The 19,791-nt window shown below is 38.2% G+C and overlaps 1 protein-coding gene and 1 pseudogene across 2 annotated transcripts; one reads left to right on the top strand and one right to left on the bottom strand.

The window, feature by feature from the left end:
- Positions 1-318: 318 nt before the first annotated feature.
- sltm (SAFB-like, transcription modulator) lies at positions 319-11,626 on the top strand. 2 transcript variants are annotated; one of them, XM_040129157.1, is made up of 20 exons: positions 319-485; positions 1,832-1,919; positions 2,035-2,087; positions 2,867-2,894; positions 4,255-4,888; positions 5,519-5,562; positions 5,678-5,787; positions 5,902-6,051; positions 6,176-6,288; positions 6,369-6,529; positions 6,632-6,732; positions 6,853-6,909; positions 7,016-7,161; positions 7,280-7,454; positions 7,816-7,940; positions 8,800-8,973; positions 9,400-9,711; positions 9,820-9,958; positions 10,639-10,793; positions 10,885-11,626. In XM_040129157.1, exons 1-20 carry the CDS (start codon positions 351-353, stop codon positions 10,994-10,996), a joined length of 3,012 nt encoding a protein of 1,003 aa, XP_039985091.1. In that variant the 5' UTR covers positions 319-350; the 3' UTR covers positions 10,997-11,626. The 2 variants fall into 2 exon arrangements, with proteins under 2 accessions (XP_039985091.1, XP_039985101.1); XM_040129167.1 differs by lacking the exon at positions 319-485 and adding an exon at positions 556-659.
- A 7,350-nt stretch (positions 11,627-18,976) lies between these two features.
- The window catches only part of LOC120789945, a 4,678-nt pseudogene continuing 3,863 nt past the window's right edge, over positions 18,977-19,791 (bottom strand).

Genomic DNA, 19,791 nt, shown 5'->3' with positions numbered 1-19,791 from the left:
ATCATTTACTATGAATTTGATTGTTTTTTCCTCTGGAGTCTGGTGTATATTGTTTTTATATGCGTTGGTCTGCGCTCTCTGAGTGCCATTCTAGTTTTCCATTAAATTAGGGAATGAACGTGTGGTTGAATGAAATTAATGAATGGCATTTAAATGGGAAAGTGGCTTGGGATTTTGTTTCTGGAATATGTTATGGGACACCGATTTGTTTTCATTTATTCATTCACTGATTCCTCCCCCCCAATATGTGGCGGCGTGACATTTAATGACGACAAATAAAGACAACGAAGAAGAAGTTTGGCAAAACGGTCTGCGCACGCACGCGCACGATTCAGTAATCTTGAGGTAAAATGGCGTCGGGTGCCATTTCCACAGAGTCCAAGAAAATAACAGAATTAAGAGTTGTTGATCTTAAATCCGAGCTCAAGCGAAGGAATTTGGACACTTCTGGTGTAAAGAGCGTCCTTCTTGCAAGACTGAGACAGGTAGCTGAAAAACCAAGCCATTCTGTGCGAGTAAGCGTGAATGCGATGCAGGATTGCTAACGTTAGCTAATGTTGTGACAGGTTTCCTGTTAGCTGAACAGTTAACGTTAACCACCGATATGACCGCTGGCTCAGTTTAGCTTTATATGTCAACTTATCCTAACAACACCTTAGGTAAACAGCTACACACACACACACACACACACACACACACACACACACACACACACACACACACACACACACACACACACACACACACACTTGTTGGTAAAGAAGTTTGTGTGTGAGCTACTTGAGTTTGAATGAATACCGGGGGGAAATGATACTGTAACGACAACAAACATTATTTTAAAATGTAAATTTAGCGTTAAATCAAATGAGGGGTCTCCAAACAGACAGGAAAGGGCTCAAAATGACGTGAATAATGTTAATATTACTGAACCTTTAAGGCTGTACGTGATCAAGTATGTTGAGCGCTCACAGTAGCAGATTGGACGTGATTGAGTTCAGCTGTTGAAAGAAAATGTATCATGCTGTTTTGTTAAATGATTTATGAACCATGCACATGCTCATCTAAGGGTGAATTTAAATGGAACGGCAGCAGATCTGTGTTTCAACTTTGTTAGATTTTTTTCTCGATTGGTCTGGGTGAATTATGTTCCATCCAACATATGAACTGAAATATTCCTTATTTATCTATGAATTGTTTTCAGTATATGAAATAGAAGGTCTAGATGGATATATGAAGAGATGTCAGAATTCACATAACTCTTTATTTAGTGCAACTATATTTAGTGCTGTTTGCTGGTTTGATGTTGATTTTTAAAAAGTTTAACAGGATTTTGTGACATGCAATGATTCAATTCTGCCAGAAAAACTCTTTATTTGCCTTTCAAGCAGCAGAGTTCGAACATACAGTGAATAAGATGAACATATTTGATATGAACCAGTTGCCCTAAAGGTTTTCAGAATTGAAATTTGGGTATTAGGGCAGCAAAGATTATTTTCATCATCGATTAATCTGCTGATTATTTTCTCGATTAATCATTTATTCGTTTTGTCTATGACATGTCAAAAAAATACTGGAAAAATGCCTGTTGCAGTTTCCAAGAGATCAAAGTGACATTTCAGAATGTCTTGTTTTGTCCAACTAACAGTCAAAACCCCAAAGATATTCAGCTGAAAACCATGTTTGACAAAGAAAAGCATCAAATTGAGAATTTGAGAATCAGGAACCTGCAAATATTTGTTATAAGTTGTTACTCTATTGGGTTTTTTATAAATTCCATTTTTAACTGATTTTCGACTTTTATTAAATTATTAGTTGTTTTTTTTTCCCCAAGGCTGTTGAAGATGAAGGTGGAGACCCAGAAAACTTTCAAATCCAGCTTTCAAGTGATGCATCACCTCGGAAGGGTGGAAAAGCGAAAGGTAATCTTGCTTTTGATTTCGTTAATGAGACAGGGTAGCGAATCAAGTCCGTATGTTTTTTTGTTGTTTTTTTTTCATGTTGATTTTTCATTTCTCTATTTATTTCACCCTTCAGGGAAAAAAATGGATTCAGATGCGGACACCACAGCAGAAGATGTGTTTTCCAAGGTGACTGTGGCACAAAATTCTGTTGTTAATGTTTGCCACAAATCTGTTGATTTTTTTTTTCTTTTTTTTTTTTTTAACCCTCTCCTGCCAAATTGTCTAGATACAGATATAAGGATATCACACAGTGATCATCTTAAGCCATTTTTGTAGGAAGTTGTTGTGCATTAGTAGTTGGCAGTGAATTGTTTTGAACAAGTATTTTTGGTCAAGTGTGTATCTGATCACCAAAAAGCTCTTTCTAACCTGAATTTTTGAGTTGCCAAAGGAGACCACACAAACATCTATCCATTCCAACAAGAGTTCTAGTGGTTGCTAGGAAGTCAGTCTTAAAGTCTGAAAGAGTGTTAGAAAATGTGTGACAGGAAGCAGTAAAGATACTTAACTGCTCTTAACATGCTACATAGTATTGTTTATGAAGTTCTCATACTTGTAATACAGACCTTTTTTCTCCAGTTCCATTTAACACACAATAACGGAATACAATGTCACAAACTTCTGTAAAATTATTGGCAAAAACATAGACTATGTATTTGTCAGCACTTAGTTTTAAACTACACCTTGTAGCTGTGGGATTGCTTCATTGAGTCAAAGTATAAGCATATAATTTTATACAGAAAAACCACTGAAATAAATAATGACTTATTTCTATAAAATAGCCAGAACTTCCCTTTTGTTGCTGTGCTTCTTGCACGGAAACATTTGTGGTCTCACTTCAAGTGTGTTTTTTTTTTTTTTTTTTTTTTTTTTTAAATCTTTTGTATGTTTTTTTGTTTTTCCAGGAAACTGAAGAGTACGAATCAGAAAAAGGTATGTATGCTAGCATACTAATGACCAATGCTAACATTAGGTTTCTTTTTTACAGCTAACACCTTATGATGACTTAGTGGTATATCATTCTTTTGCTAGCTACTGCGTTATCTAGGTCAGAATACACTAAAAGGAGCAATAAGGACATGCTTAATGAAGACATTTCTGAAGAACAACTCCAGTTTTTTTCACATTTACTACACACATTGGATGTGGGTTGCCTTGACTACGGTACCCAATTTCCCTGGATTACTCAAAATATTTTAAATAAAAGTTCTGTTTGATTGAGTGGGTTTCCATATCCTCTGGCATTCAACTTCCTGCATTGCCCATGGAAACAAAGAGTGAAGGTTCACAAACAAGCTGACATTTTATTATGTCTAGTGAATTGGAAGAAGCAACAACTTGTAGAACTCAAGGATCATTACACTTTCACGCTGACATTTTGATTGACAACACTGGTGGACAGACCACTGAACAGGGTGGGTCCGAATACTTCACTCCCTTTACAACAGGAATCAGACACCTTATTACAGGCCTTGCCAGGTGAGACGGCCTGTGAATGAGGCTGGAACTTGGGTAGCTCAAGGACCGCTAGACTCCTCGAAACACTTCATAAAGATGCTGAGGCCTTGTGTCAGGCAGCTGAAAGATCAAGAGACTTCATACATTCATCACAGACAACATCCATCAAAATTCCACAAAGCTGCCGGCTGAAAGCACCCCAAACATATGTGCAGTGAAGAGATCTGACATACAGAGTGGAGTGGGACTGCCAAGGACAGACTGTTAGGACCAAAGGGACACACTTTTTGATTACAGTTGTGTACAGTTGATGAGACACATTACAGCAGGTTGGATTTGATGATGAAAAATAATTTTTCAGAGTGTTCTCAAATCTGCTGATAGACTTTGATGACATTGATATTGAAGAAATAATGGAGGATGTTCAAGACTTCCTGAAACTCAGATGACTTTCCATGGACTGACCAGCTGGGGATGCATTTTGCATAATGGAGAAAACTGAAGGATGAACTGATGAGTTTTTCTTCCTTATTTGAACTTTATCCCAAGATTCCCAACTGGAGAACTGCCAAATATTGTAGGAAACATCTGGAATTGCACGTTCAGTATGAACTGAAAATGAATCAGTACCTTACATGTGTCAAGAAATGAAGAGCACTGAATCACCCCCCATTTTCAGTGAAGATTGTGTGTTGTGTCTTCCTGTGGTGTCTACGCCCCCGATGACCATTAACACTAAATGTGCTTTCTATTCTACTCTTTAGGTCAAGTAACATGCGACATGTGAATGTTAAAAGTTGTGTTTTGCCATGTTTATCCTTATTAAATCCCTCAGATGTAACTGATACAGATGATGGTACTCGTGAAAATTCTAAGCCTGCACCCTGTGAGGACAGCCTCGCTCAGCCTGAGGCTGAGGCCCTGGCTGAGGCTGAACCTGAGTCAGAAGCTGTTTCAGAGCCTGAGCCAGAGGTGGATGCAGCGGCTGAGCCAGAGGTCGATGCCGATGCTGACCCAGAGGTGGATGAGGATGCTGACCCAGAGGTGGATGAGGATGCTGACCCAGAGGAGGAGACCGAACTGGCTGAGATGGATGCTGAAGCCATGAATTCCTCTAAAGAAGCTGAGGATGATCACCTATCCGTCTCAATCCCAAATGAAGATGCCATCACCCTAGATGTTGATGGTGACGATCTCCTGGAAACAGGTAAACATGTGAAACTTCCAGATCCAGATGCCGAGAAGGGCACTGATGAGCCAGAGGCCTCTGCTGAGATGGGCCCAGATGATGACATGAAGGCGCAAGAGACAGAGGGCCACAAAGATGGTAAGAAAGATGATGGATCCAGGTGTGAGCCCATGAAGAAAGACGGCAGAGACTCCTTGAAGAAAGCCGAAACGGGAGATAAAGAAAAGGATACTGGGAAGAAAGGCCCCTCCACTACTGGGGCATCAGGTCAAGCAAAGAGGTTTGTCTTTCTATGTCAGTTCTTTGATACTACTACCAAGTCCAGCTCACTAAGAACGCAACATTGTGGGTAGCCTCAAGATTTTTTTTTTTTTTTGTGCCATAAGGGAAATGTTCACTGATGTACCTAATCCTGCCATTTACTACTTTGATTTATTTTTCTGAAGTTGGTTAAATTGTGACATTAACCAGGAGCTGAGAAAACACCTCTTATTTTGTTACTTTCACCTTTCCAGCAGTTTTAAAGCCTTTTCCAGTTTCCACACAAGGCATTGTAAAAGAGCATTAGTCCTCGTGATGGCAGTTTTTTTTTTTTTTTTTTTTTTTTCTCTCTCTCTCGCTCTGTTTTTGGTCAAATGATTCGCTGTGAAGTTGAACAAACCTCCGAAGATTTCATTGGTCCAGGGAATAAATTGGCTGACAACTTGACCCATCTCACCACTGGAAAAGCAATGAAGCCTTTGAGACATTGATTCAGATCCACGCCTTGCCTACAGGATTTTTTTTTTTTCTGAAAAGTACAAAATATGTTGTTTTTAATCCACTAGATGTATGTCTATCACTTTACATCAGGGTTTTATTTACCTTCACTCATTTTCATCTGTTTGTTGTTGCAACATTTGCTTCGTAGCTCTTCAAGAGACAGAGATGGAAAAGCTGCAAAAGATGAAAAGGGTAAGATATTGTCCAAATTTTTTTAGAAATAATTTTTTTGACAACTTGATTCAATATCTATTTTTTTGGATTCCCCGATGTGACTGACTGTCTTTTGGAAAACATCTTTGATCAGGAGTCGTCAGCAGCAGCAACAGCAGCTCTTCTCGTAACATATGGGTGAGTGGCCTGTCCTCGAACACCAAAGCAGCTGATCTGAAGAACCTGTTCGGTAAATATGGGAAGGTAAATAATGAGTGCAGTTTTTTGGAATAAGTGGTTGCTTATTTTGAATGTCTCAATCATTCATTTTATGTTCAGTGTCATAGAAAAATAATAAAATAAAATTTGTGCCACAAGGTTTTAAGTGCCAAGGTGGTTACAAATGCTCGCAGTCCTGGTTCAAAATGTTACGGCTTGGTGACTATGTCTTCAAGTACAGAAGTGACACGGTGCGTCTCCCACCTAGACTGCACAGAGCTCCATGGACAGCAGATATATGTTGAAAGGGTAAGTTAAGAAGCAGATGAAATTGTTTTCGAAGAGACTTTAATTGGTCTAACACTTTCCATTTATGTATGGAAAAATTGTGGGCCTTTGTCCATTTTATATTTCACTTCTGTTGTTTTTCCAGGCCAAAAATGATCCATTCAAAAAAGAGCCCTCAAAGAAAGAAGCAGAGGACAAAGCAGGTTCCAGCAAATCAAGTGACAAGCGCAGTTCCATAGGGATAAAATGGACAAACAAGTGAGTGATAGAACAAGTTGAAAAGTTGACCCTTTGTTGGATTGAAAGCACACTTATTCTTTTGTTCTCCTTACACATAGAGCACAGCCATCTTACAAAAAAGAAGACAAGAAATCAGATAAACTTTCAGAAAAAGAAAAAGATTTATCCAAGAAACCGGAGGCCAAAAGCGGAAAATCTGAGTCTGTTTCATCTAACTTGGGACAAGATTCTTCGAAGAAAGATGACAGAAAGCATGGGCGTAGGTTTTAAACCTCTTCCCATCATTAATTTAGAGAATCCAATACAGTTATTTAATGGGCATATGTCTGTTCTCACTGATAATTATTTTCTTTTTCTATAGGGACAAAGAGCCCAGGCAAGATGGTGGTGGTAGATCATGCCAAAGGAGATTTTAACTTTGGCAAAATGAGACCTTTCAGAAGGGGCAGGTATTTTGATAAAGTAAGACCTTTTATTTGTATTTGATTTTATTATATTTTTAAAGGATATTATAAATTTTGTCAGAAGATCAGAAGATGTTAATATGATTTAAAACTTTTTCTTTTTCTTTTTTTTTTTTAGCCCCCTCTCAACATGAATATTCAAAGGCGGCCAAAATGGTTGATTCCTCCTGAAGAGGTATGAAACTCTTGATTCTACGGACACATAAGTTTGTATATTCTTTTACCATGCTTCACCTATGAGCTTTTCCTTTTTAAATTCAATTTCTATTTTCCCCTCCCAGTTAGAGATGATGAAAGACAAACAGCGACCTTTTACTAACAAGGGGGAAGACAAAGACATCCTTCCTTTTGAAAAGATGAAGGAGCAGAGGATGCGTGAACGGATGGCTCGTCTGGAGCGTGTCCGTAGAGCCGTAGAGTTGCGCAGGTATCCTGGAACAGTACACAGTTTAAACATTTTTTGGATTTAAAATTTAGGTGTGCTTGTATTGTTATCTATTGTTCTAAAGTTGTAAGATGATGGATGTTTTCTTGTCTTTCTTTAGGCGGCGTGAGATTGCCGAACGAGAACGACGGGAGCGGGTACGTCTGTTGCGGGAGCGTGAAGAACGGGAGAACCTGCTCAGGGAGCGCCAGAGACTGGAGATGGAAAGACAAAAACTGGAAAGGGAGCGCTTGGAGAGAGAGAGGCTTGAGAGAGAAAGAATCCGTATTGAGCAGGTAGAGTGAGCATGAACAAATTCACCTGCTTGTAAGAGTAAGCACCTTTCCACAGTCAAACCTTCAGACTTCACTGGAAACTGTCCACCTCAGGGATTAGTGATTATGTTGAGCAGTTCCAGTCCAGGCTTTCAGGTGACAGGCAGTGAAAAGGGGACAGACAGCTGTGCAGCAATAAATAGTTTTTAGTCATTAGTCGGCTTGTCATTTACCACTTGTTTTTAAATGCTTCCAAATAGGTTCTAGAAAGGTTTTAAAGCCACGCAGACTTTGTGATTTTGTCACTGTTCTTAAATGTATAATTATATCCACGTCTCAGTAATTGACTTTAATCAGTGCATTTTAATATTGGGTCTTTCAGGAACGTCGTAAAGAGGCGGAGCGCATGGCAAGGGAACGTGAGGAGCTGCGGAGGCAGCAGGAGCAGCTTCGCTATGAGCAAGAAAAGAGAAACAACCTCAAAAGAGGCCGTGAAGTGGAACACAGGTACAGACTACACTGTTTAAATTTCTCTCTCTCAGCAGTTTTCTGGTGGTGTGATTATGAACAAAACTGTTGGACTTTGGTTGGGACTTGTAATGCAGTGCTTCACAAACTTAAATAGTTTAGCATTTTATCTTTTTGAAAAATGTTGCCTATGAAAGAAAACAGTATTAATCATCAGGGATCCTTTTTTAAACTGAAGAATCAAAGCAAACTCAAGTACCTAAAAGGGTCATAGAAAGGGAAAAAGAAAGCTGCCTAGCGGGGTCCAAAACATCTGGCAAGGGCTAACTGGTAGATAAACTGATATCATCTTTTATCCATCTTTTTCTGAAAAGTAACTTTGGGTTAGTTTGAGTTTTGGTACTGAAACTAATCTGGTTTTTCAGTCAGGTATGTTAATTTGTTAAATTATACTTTAGACTCTCTTTAGGACTGCTCAGTGATTCCATCTTCACTGCCTTTCAACTCTTCTCCATCTGATTAACAATGACTGTTTAGTGAATTTCTCTGGTATCGAATGAACTCACATCTATAAGACACAGTATATACTGTTTGTTTGTAAACTGAAACTCTGTTTCAGGCCACATCAACGCCAAATACTGACAGCCTGGTAGTTTTATATGGATTATAGTCGATTATTGTCACCTTTAAGATATTCCTTGTCTTTCTTGTATTGCTGCTGTTCCCGTTCATTAAAGCCATTTGGGGTTTGTTTTGCTGCTTAGTGTTTATTAGGGGGTTTTGCCAGTTGAAATTTACATCAACGCATAACCATCTTTAAGCAAATATAATGTTGTTTAAATTGAACATGTAACACAAATGATAGGCTCATGGAGTTTGTATGTGTTTAATGTTACAGTCGGAGAGACGATCCCTATTGGAATGGCAACAAGAAGATGCAGTCTGAATCTGATGTCCGTTTGAACCAAGGCTCGAACTATAACCGGCAGCAGAACCGCTTTTCGAACTTCAATCCCCGAGAGAGGGGTCGGTTTCCAGACGCTGCTGTCGAACAGCCCAACACGTACGACAGGTACAACTGTTGACAAATAATAATAATTTAAAAAACGACTGAATTCCATTTAACTGTTTCAGTTTCATGTTCCTGGTGTTGTTAATGCTGGAAAAGTCTTACAGAAAGGACGAGTCGCAGGGCCGCATAGTTTCTTGGGGGTTTTTTGTGTGTGTTTTCAATGTTAAGTGTGTCATTCACTAAAAGATCAAGAATTTTCTTGGTTTGTTGCAATACTGGGTAAAAAGGCAACCTATGTGGACCAAAAGAGTTATCAAATACAAAAGAAATCTTTCAGAATATGACATGTATGTTATTCTCCTCTTGTCCACAATACTTGGGCTCTGTGTTCCTGACCTAACAGATGAGCTGTTTTATGCTGCCTACTAGCTAATTTCCCTTTTTGTGTTGCGACTAACCCGATTTTGGTCTTTGGTTTGTTGTTAGACGTAACCGATTTGATGGTGAGCCAGAGGTAAAAAAAAGTCGCCCCGCTCCTCACAGAGAGGGCTCCGGCTTTGAGCGCTACCCCAAGAATTTTGAAACAGTCCGCAGAGCTGAGCCACCACCTCCTCCACGCACCGAACTCCGGGACACCGACCGCAGGGACCGAGATGAGAGACGACCTGTGCCCATGCACGATCGCTCTATGGGAGCCAGAGCTACCATGCCTGGCATGTCGCACAACCGCTCGCCCAGGGATGGAGGGCATGGATGGAAGAATGATGGAGGGATAAACTCCAACAAAGGAGATATGCGGTAAAGACTAATGCAGTTTTTTTTTTTAAAAACAAACATTGTGACTTGACTCCCCCACAGTATTTAAAGCTAATTTCTTTTGAATCTCTCCGCTGCTGGGTTGAGCAGAGGACCTATGCGTATGCGTCCTGAGCGATCTGGCAGAGAGGGTCCCGGCCCGGCACTCAGAGGAGGCTCCTCAGCCAGCCGTGGAAGGAGCAGCTTCAATGATCGGGATGGAGGAAGACCCATGGTGATGAGTGATCAGGTCAGCTGACCTTAAGCCGAGTATTAATGCATTTCTTGGGTTCTCCTCTACTAATGGTACAAGATATTGACAGGTCATTCAAAAAATATGAAGGTTACCTTAAGTCTTAAAATTCTTTAAAAACTAGTACAGAAATGAGTAATTGAAGATTAGTCGATTGAATCAGAATTAACTTCAGCTTTGATCTTTGATTGTCATTTATCCAAAAAAAATTAGACGTTCATTGATACCCGTTTTTTTCATATTGGAGATATTTGTTGCTTTTCACTTGTTTTTTTTATCTCATTTTAAATTGAATACATTTTGGGTTTGGAACACTTAGTCAGACAAAACGAGCAGTTTGAAGATATCACCTTTTTTTTTCCTCTAGAATTTTTCACTTTTTCTGACATTTCGTAGACTCAGTTACTACATTGGATAACTGATGATGAAAATAATCCTTAGCACTCTTCTCAGCTGGTAGAAATTGAAATAATTTTCTTAGTGTGCCTGTTTTTATTGAAGTAATGTTAGTCCAGTGTTGCAGACCTGCAAGATTATGTTTTGTTTTCACATGTAAAATTAGTCATTTTGCTGCATCTTGAGTTTTCAAGAAAAAAGTTTGTGTTAAGCTGTAGCTCACACATACCTGTAACAGTTCATAGAAGACTGCTGACTCCAAATCTCTCCTGTCTCTGCAGCCATTCAGCTCTGGCCGTCAGGTCGTGGTGGAGCGTCACAGCAGGGAGCAGGGACTAAGGAAAGAGTGGCATGGTGGCTCGAGCTCCCAGGGCGGAGGTTTCCCTGATAATCGCAGGATGGGAGACACCCGAGGCAGCATGATGGCTCCTTCAAGGTATACCAGATTTATAAATAAAAGATGGGAAAACTGAATGGCATGACACTTGTTACCAGCCATCTTAGACTTGAACTTTGTCTTTCTGCAGTCACTCTTCGTCTGGAATGAACCGAATTGTACAGATCACCAGCAACTCCATTCCCAGTGGTGGCAACGTGGGTGGATTCAAGCCCTTCAAAGGAACTCAGCGGCAGTTCTAACTGCAGCCAAATTCTGCCACTTTAAAGCACCTGGAAATTTTCTGAACTTTATTTTTAGAATATCAACTGTTTTAGTTGGCACATTTGTAGCCATGAGGTTGATAACACTATTTTATTTTGTATAGACAAGTGTTTACCTCAGTGTAGGGTTTTTCTGACAGTTGTGCTGTTACCATTAAACAACCCTGTGCACATGTTTTACTTATATTTAGGAAGCTATTGTACAGCCCTAGGTCTTTGTAAGTAAAGTTTTCAAGTGATGTTACCAACTTCTCCTCTAATTGAGTGTTGTATGTACATTTTCAATAGCCCAGTGTCACACTCAGTTTTCCTGTGTACTGTCTTAATTTAGTGTACTATAGAGCTCAAGTGACAGCGATCATTCACTCATTTGGATGTTTCCTTGTGAGGAAACGGATGACATAGGAGTAGGTTTTTTTTGTTTTGTTTTGTTTTGTTTTGGTATTTTTAAAATCATACCTGGTGTTGATGTTTTGGAGAGATTAGATGGATTTACGAAAACATCAAACTCTAAAATAGCATGCATTGTAGCACAATACCTCTCATAGGCCATGAGTTGAATTACATTCAGGCCTGTCTCTCTGAAATAAAATTGGACATTAAAGTCGGTTCCTGCAGGGCCTTCAGTGGTGTAAGAGTCCGTGAAGAGACTGTTATACATTGTTTTATATTTGCTTATTGTTATTTCAGTAATTTTTGAAATTCAGCAGTCAGTCAATTACAGGCTGGAAATCTGGTAGTTTGGGCTTTTCAGTCAGTTCTCAGCTCAGTGATTTTGTAAGCATTGTTACATGATATTGGGCCCTTTGTGCTTCATTTAACCTATGATACAAGCAGGAAGTGCTTTGATTGCAGCATGTAAAACGTTTGAGTTTGGTAAATTTGGTACACACAACATGAAATCTGCACTTTAAAAGGACTACATAAGTTGATACTTTAGCAGAGCAGACATTGTGTCGTCTGTGACTAAACCCTCACATTGCCTCTGTGAGCAGGAACCTCCATATTGCTTTTTTTCAGTGCTTTCAGTTCTATTTATTTTTTCATTTATATCAGAAACTGAAGTTTCGTTTTCCTTTTTATAGTTGGACCAATACTGCACATCCATGGCTGCCATGCACCTACATAGACTCACGAAACACACTCTTTGACTACATACTTGTTGTGATTGGTTGATAAAGCTTGATTAAACTACAAAAAAGTGAGAAGCAAAATGACGCGTGTTGATTGTTCAGTCATGGTAGCCGCTGTATCTTTTCTCCTCACGCCTTCTTTCAACTGGCGTACGTTTGTGTTTACCTGTCACCTCAAAGTTCACATCAGCTACACTGCACATAGTGGTACATGGCAGCTTCATTGTTTTCCCATAGAGCCAAAAAAGAATCAGTACTCCTATGCCTCAATACTACTTGTGGTAAATTTATAAGACAGCTTTATTTAGGAATACTTACCATGTAAGATGAACAAATATGATTAAGGTTTTCAAACTAGTACCCCTCTACAAGACGGCCACAAGATTAGGTAACTGCGGGATCCACTACAGTTGATATTAGGTGGTGGAAATTCTCTAACAAAATGTACAATTTTATCAAATTACCATAAACTAAATGGCAGACGGAATCTGAGGGTTTTTTTGGGGGGGGACCAGCGGCCTGGTATTCTCCCTGCTCTGCTACATAAAAACAGCAGCCAGACTGTGGTGAGTCGTGGCAGTTGACACCATTGGGAGAGCTTTCTGTCAGACCTGAGAGTGGACGGTCATTAAAAAATATTTATCTCTTAACTGCTAAAATGTAAATGTATTTAGGAAATAACTTCTGGATGGTGACTGTTTTTTATTGGTTTTTTTTTACGTTCTTTGTTAGTTATTAATGGCCCAAAAGCCCCTTAAATTCTCACAGGCATGTATTGTTTATATCTTCAGTCATTTAGATTCACTTAAAAAATATTTTTTATGAGCCAAAGAAGAATATACATACAATATATTATGTCAATGCTCATTTTCATTCATATGAGAATAATAAAATTATATCCGTGTCCATTCAAAGAAATAAAATAATTAATTAAAAACTGACAAAGATCAAATTAATGTATATACTAAGTAACAAACATCAAAGAAATCTAAATCTTAGAATAGGAACACAACTCAGACAAGGCGGTCCAGGATCAGTCATTTCCAACCATTATCTTCCCCTGTAGTCCTTAGTCCCTTACCCTTCTCTCGCTCATTTACTTATTAAATAAAATGAAACAGTGTATAAGTATAGGTTACAATGCAGGAACTTGTGTGTGCAAGGTGTGATATGAGGGGTTGCCAAATGGCATTATATTGTGGGAGTCTGCCCTTTAGGACATATCTTACCCTATTTAAGTATTGGTTAGATCACAAAACAACACTTTGAGGGTAGGAACTGCTGTTTCTTTCCATGACATTAGTAGTAGTAGTAGTTTTTTTTTTTTGCTGTGATGAGGCAGTACCAGAGGAATTGTTGGGCTGTGTTGAGTCCTCTTAATGCTCACTCTGGCACTCTGAAAATAATTAATAAAGGCTCTTGTACTAGTGGAGTATTACTAATGTCAGTCATTTGAATTCAATCAAAAGAAATCCATATAACATTATCCCAGACCTGCTTTCATTATTATTATATGTGGTTGAATGTCAGTGGAAACAAAACAAAGATTCATGTTTTCCGATACTTGAGCAGCTATATTAAAGTCACTTCACAAAGTTTCAGGAGGATTTATGAGCTTTGGCGGAGCCTCTCCGGCACTTCGAGTGTAAACAGCCTTCTTTCTGTCTTGTTTCACACAGCTCTGACATGTAATACACTGCACTGACTGTGTGTTGAGTTTTTGGTCTGCTCCCTTAGTGTTTGCCCTTCAGTTTGTGTGCATGATCAGGTCTGTGTTTAGGTAAACCAATTTCAAAATGTTAAAAGTTTGTCTACCTTGGCCCTGGTCACGCATTGCTCGTTTTACACACATTTCTTTGGACTTCTGTGTAGTTTCTCCTTTGACATTTGCGTTCATCTGAGGGACCTGAGACGCAGAACTACATTTTTATTGTAAGTAAAATTTATAATGAATTGAATTGGCCACAGACGAGCATTAGTTTTGGAGACAAGGGCATTCAAATCTAACTTGTCAGTTACAAAACTGCTTTGCTACTGTGGGCTCATGTATGTAGATCCCTGTCAACATGATGTGACAATGACTTGTGCTATCAAACTATTTCATGAAAAAATATGTTAAAAGCAATGGAGTTGCATCTTGTCCAGGCGGCAGAAAATTTAGACTTTGTGAAATTTGTCCTTGCAGGATAAAACGGGTAGGAAGGGGATGCAACAGACAGTAAACCCTTGACACTGACGTTTATATTTTACAAATTTCTTAGACTGATCTTCAAAGTGATTAGGGCTCATTACAAATGATGACAATAAACCAACTATTGGTCTTAGTCTTTTATTATCCTGGTAACTTCTAATCAGGTTGAATGTCCCTCGTCTATAAGGCATTTTGTTTTATATATACACACATACATATATATATATAAATATATATATATATATATATATATATATATATATATATATATATATATATATATATATATATATATATATATATATATATATATATATATATATATATATATATATATATACACACACAAATATACATACATATACATATACATATACATATATATATATATACATACATACATATATATATATATATATATATACATACATATATATATATATACACATACATATATAAATATATATATACATATACATACATATACATATATATATATATATATCACCATATACAATATGTGACAGTAATGTGAAAGGCTACATACATTATTTGGTCATTTATGTAAATAGATGAACATTGAAATCAACACAAATGAGTAACCTCCCATATTCACAAACATGTTCCTTTTGCTTGTATGTTTCATGTGAAATATAAACATAATGAGCCGCACAGTGGAAATTATATTCTTGGGGTAGTTAATAATAAATTTCACTGCCTAACTTTTAAGTCCACACTAGACATGCACCACAAAGTAAAATCTGGGAGTCTGATATTGCATTAAAGAAAATGTCTCCCTTTAGACTGTTCAGCACTTTGGATGTGTGTCTCAGACAACAAGAATGAACATTTCCCTCTGCTACATTGATGAAAACACTGAAGCCTTATAAAGCAGCCTTTTCCCCTTTTTTTTTTGTACGTTAAAGTTTGGGCATGTCGCCCTGGTTTGTGAACATCTTGTGGTTAAATGATGGACTCTGGACTGGAAAAATTACCTGAATTAGGGGTGCACCTACACCATTTTTTGCTGATTTAATGGATACCAGTGTTGTCTACATATTTTCGTCCGACCTTTGTAGAAAAACTGCTCCTGTTAGGCAATTCAAATGTCACCCATCTAGCTATTGTTGTAATTCATAACTTCCTCATAATCTATGAGCTGTGTGCTGGTACTCAGGCCTTCGTACTGGTAGCCTTTTTCCTGGTATAGGTGAACCACTAACCTGAATATATCAAATTGCAGCAAGTTCTACTGAAGTGGCACTATCTTTTAACAAATGTAGTCTACCGTTTTAAGCCAAAACATTTAAACAGCCCTTTCATACTTTTACAAATTAAAATGATTCGCCTGGCTTTAGAGCAACCACTTGAGATAATTCTTTTGGCCATTATTCGGTTTTTAAAAAGGTACCCAAAGAACAATAGCACTCCTGCACAATTTATGTTCTGTATAAAATGAGGTATGTTTCTCTTCTGTTAGTGCATATCAATGTAACAGTGCAAAACCAATTACAACGATTATATGTTCAACAACCACCTTGTCAAAATACTAATTTTACAGCATTTACCCCACCATCACTTTTACGAGGCATACAAGAAACCACTTTGAGATATTAAACACACAGCATCCTTCTGATCAATTCATTATAGAAACTAGGGTGAAACAAACACATTACAACAAAAATATCAAATGCTGGTAATAATAACTAGGGATGGCAAGCTAATGCACAGTAGTAAATCTGAATTAATAATAAAAATGTGCGGCATGTGTTGTTCCACGCTCTTTCACTCTTACACCAACCAACATAAAATCTTCCAAATCAATTCAGATTGCCCTAAGTGTAGTTTCATTTTTTCAAACTTCCACTGGAATGTTAATCTGCATGTTCACTTGATGGGCTGAGAAACAAATGAGGTGAAACTTGGTAAAGACAGACAAAAAAATAAGAAAAAAAAAGCAGAATGCCACTAAGCTTCCCCTCTGCCTTCTTCCTTTCACCTTATGATTATATGTGTTATCTATTTAAGCTGCATGGACAAAAACTGCTAAGGAGTCAATGAAAAGTGTACATAGTTAACAATATTCTTTTACCACGTCCAAGGGGTTTTTTATTCTTTAATCAGGTAGTCCAAGTTAACACAAGAGGAGCAGCTTAATTCATTGTTTTTTACTGTGAAGTTCAACAATGAGGGTCTTATATAATATAGTGTTAAGTCCTTCAAAGTGTCAAAATAGTTGTTGTGAGTATACATACACAGATACTTAAAGTTGTGACGGAGAAAGTGACTACAGGCCAAGGAACTGTGCCCTTACAAAGCATACCATTTGAAAAAGACACTCGAGGATATGTCCCTTCAATAAAAGGCCTGAGAGTATTTCTGATGCTTGTGTGATAAATGCATGGATTGTCTTGTTCTGGTAATTCGCCTGTTTCCTTTTGTCCTATAAAATATGCTGAAGTGTTGTAAGGCGTCTCATATATATATATATATATATATATATATATATATACACATACATATATATACATACAAAACATACACGGACTCAAACTCCAGCCATCACACGAAGCCCATAAGTAAGGGTTCCCACACAGTAGGTAGCCTGCTGCCTCCATGTAATCTTCCTGTCCTGACATGTAATTTGTTCTTACCGAACAAAGTAACAAAGACCACTTTACAAGCACTGCAAAGACCTCCTGTGACAACTGTCTCCCTCAGTCTGTAACAGAAGGCTTGAGTCAAGGCAACCAATTGGAATGTATAGATAGAAAAGTTTCTCAGGAGGCAGTCCCATGGTACAACAATGGCACAAACCACTAGCTAAATCCATTATAAGAATGCGTTAGGTAAATATGTACATCATGTGTTTGCACGCTCAATGCTGCAGTGAAATCCACACAGGTTAAAAGGTCGTACCACAGAATTTCAGTACTCAGAATGTATATCCAATATCTCCAGGGCAGCTCATTTTGTCAACGCTCACCATTAGGTCTTATTTTCCACAAATAACAGATGCATTCACCCCTCTCTGAATTTGACAGAGGGGCTAATGTGAATTTCTGCAAAGAAGGGGCTACAAGAGGTGACTTTGAGTTTAACCCGGGAAGAACTGTGGAGAACCAGGAGGAAAATATCTATGCAACACTGTAAATGGAGTTGATAATCATGTCATATATCTTGATGTCACCTTTTTGGAGTTTGGATTCCAGTTTGTGGATAAGAACAGCACATTTTCACAAATATTAAGTGAACTTTCCTAGTTCAGAGGAGGATTGCGTGAGAATTACTGAATTCTGTGGTAATTTTTTTTCGAAACCTGGCTGCAGTGGAACTTCTACATCCAGAACCTAAGAGAGGAGATCATGATAGTGCCTGCACACGCACACGCACACACTCTGTATCTCTTCAGGAAGCGGCCAGAAGAGACTGTGAGAAAGTAAAGGGACTTTCAGAACTACCATACACTCTAAACTGGGTGCGATCTAATAAATATCTAATCTGCCAAAAGCTAGTTGTGTCTCACGCAGTAAACATCAGATTCAGACAAAAGTAGTCAGTCTAAATCTGCAACGCTGTCCTAAGTTTGACTGTCCCAAACGCAGTTTTTTTTTGTTTTTTTTGTGTGAAATAGAATCACAATATAAAAGAAATTAAATGTCCCAAATTTGTTGCTTAACTTATACAGTGTAAAAGATTTGGCTATTTCCAATTTTGAAACTTGTTACAGCAGTGAAATGGGACATGTGTACCGCACGCCATTATACGACGTAGCACATGTGTACTGTACATACCATGCACATGAGAACAAACACACATTCACATTCAAACAGAGCAGAATACAACACTGCCATTCTCTGTTAAGGCAAATCTGAACAGGGCAAGCTGTGATGGGTATTGTTATGAAGCTACAGTATCTGGCAGCTATCTGGCATTAAGTAACCCTTAAGTACATAGCGTTTCGGAGGGGACACAAATACTTTTACATTGATTTCCAACAGGCATTATTATGAGAAAATCCCTTTCAGTTTACAGAGAAAACATAAAACCGCTCCCCAAAGCTACCTGTTACACAGATATATAAATAAAATGTGAATCTTGGCATTGACAGCTAACTTAAAAAGCTCAACTAAAACCAAAAAAAGTGGGTTTGTATATATATGTTTTGTAAATATTGATAAGTACAAAAAAGCTTATAAGCTGCAATAAAGAAAAGTGAGTGAAATGAATGATTTGTTTGGGAAAAGAACATGGTGAAAGCGTGACATTTTGTTTCTTCAGATTATGTCTTTTGCTATAAAATACACCACCCCGGATAAACTTGACCCCACATCACAAATATAGTGCACTGTGCAACGTGTAACAAAGTTTGGCCGACTCTATGAAAGATCAGGGGTAGTTGTCGTTGTAGTGTCCCTTCCTCTGATGTCTAAGTTTAGAGGATAGCAGGCACCAGTGGTTTGGAAACAACAAATCCTCTGTTAGTCTTGTTGCGTCTCTCCTCAATTGTCTCCTTCCCTTGTATGTCATCAAGTGGGGTGTCCAGTCCATGGAGAAACAAATGCTGTCCCCGTCCTCACAAATAAGCAAATGCACAAAACACTCACACGCACACTCACACAGACACGCTATATGTTACAAAATAACACATTTGTCTTTATCCTTCGATTCTTTCTTGGCTTTGCGCTCTCCACTAGTGGACTGTTTTCCTGGGCTGGGTGTGCCTCCGGTTGCTGCTGCCGTCCCAGCGCCTGCAGCTGCTCCACCTGCTCCTGCACCTGCACCTCCTCTGTCCGCCTCGTCTCCCTCAGCAGGTTCCTGCTGGCCCTGCTGCACAAACAGGACCGAAGAGTAAAGGAGCATAAGGGAATACATTTATAGATATGTGTATATTACAAGCAAAGCCGCTTATTGATCTGAACTGGGAAAAGGCGATAATGCAAATATTAATGTCTTGGTTAAAAATATGGGTAATTGTATGGGATCGGAAAAATTTAATTTTAAATTTAATTTTTATTTTGTATACATATATATCAATGTTTTTGTTAGGTGAGGAAAATGGGAGGGAAGGGTTTTTGTTTTACTTTTTTCTTTTCGCCCACATTCTGATTTTTATATGTTGTTGAAAAAGATATGATGAGGGGAATTATGGTTTGTTGGCAAAAAAAAAATCGATAATAAAAAGATCATTATGAAAACAAAACAATACAAAACAAAAAAACAAGACTGAAGAGAGAGCTCTGTCAGACAAGCTATCAAGGCCCAAAAGCCTTAAAAAAGGGCAGAACCATAGTGGTTCTAATTATGTCATTTATGGAAATTGTTTAATCAGTATACTGTGCACCTCACATATAGTTGTGAACCCTTTGGAATGATCTGCATTTATATAGGAATATATCTTAAAATATGTTCAGATCTTCATCAAAGTTACAATTATGAACAAACACAAT

Source organism: Xiphias gladius, chromosome 1 (assembly GCF_016859285.1).
Source record: "Xiphias gladius isolate SHS-SW01 ecotype Sanya breed wild chromosome 1, ASM1685928v1, whole genome shotgun sequence".
In the NCBI taxonomy this organism is placed as follows: Eukaryota; Metazoa; Chordata; class Actinopteri; order Istiophoriformes; family Xiphiidae; genus Xiphias; species Xiphias gladius.
This window is presented reverse-complemented; position numbering and strand designations above follow the sequence as displayed.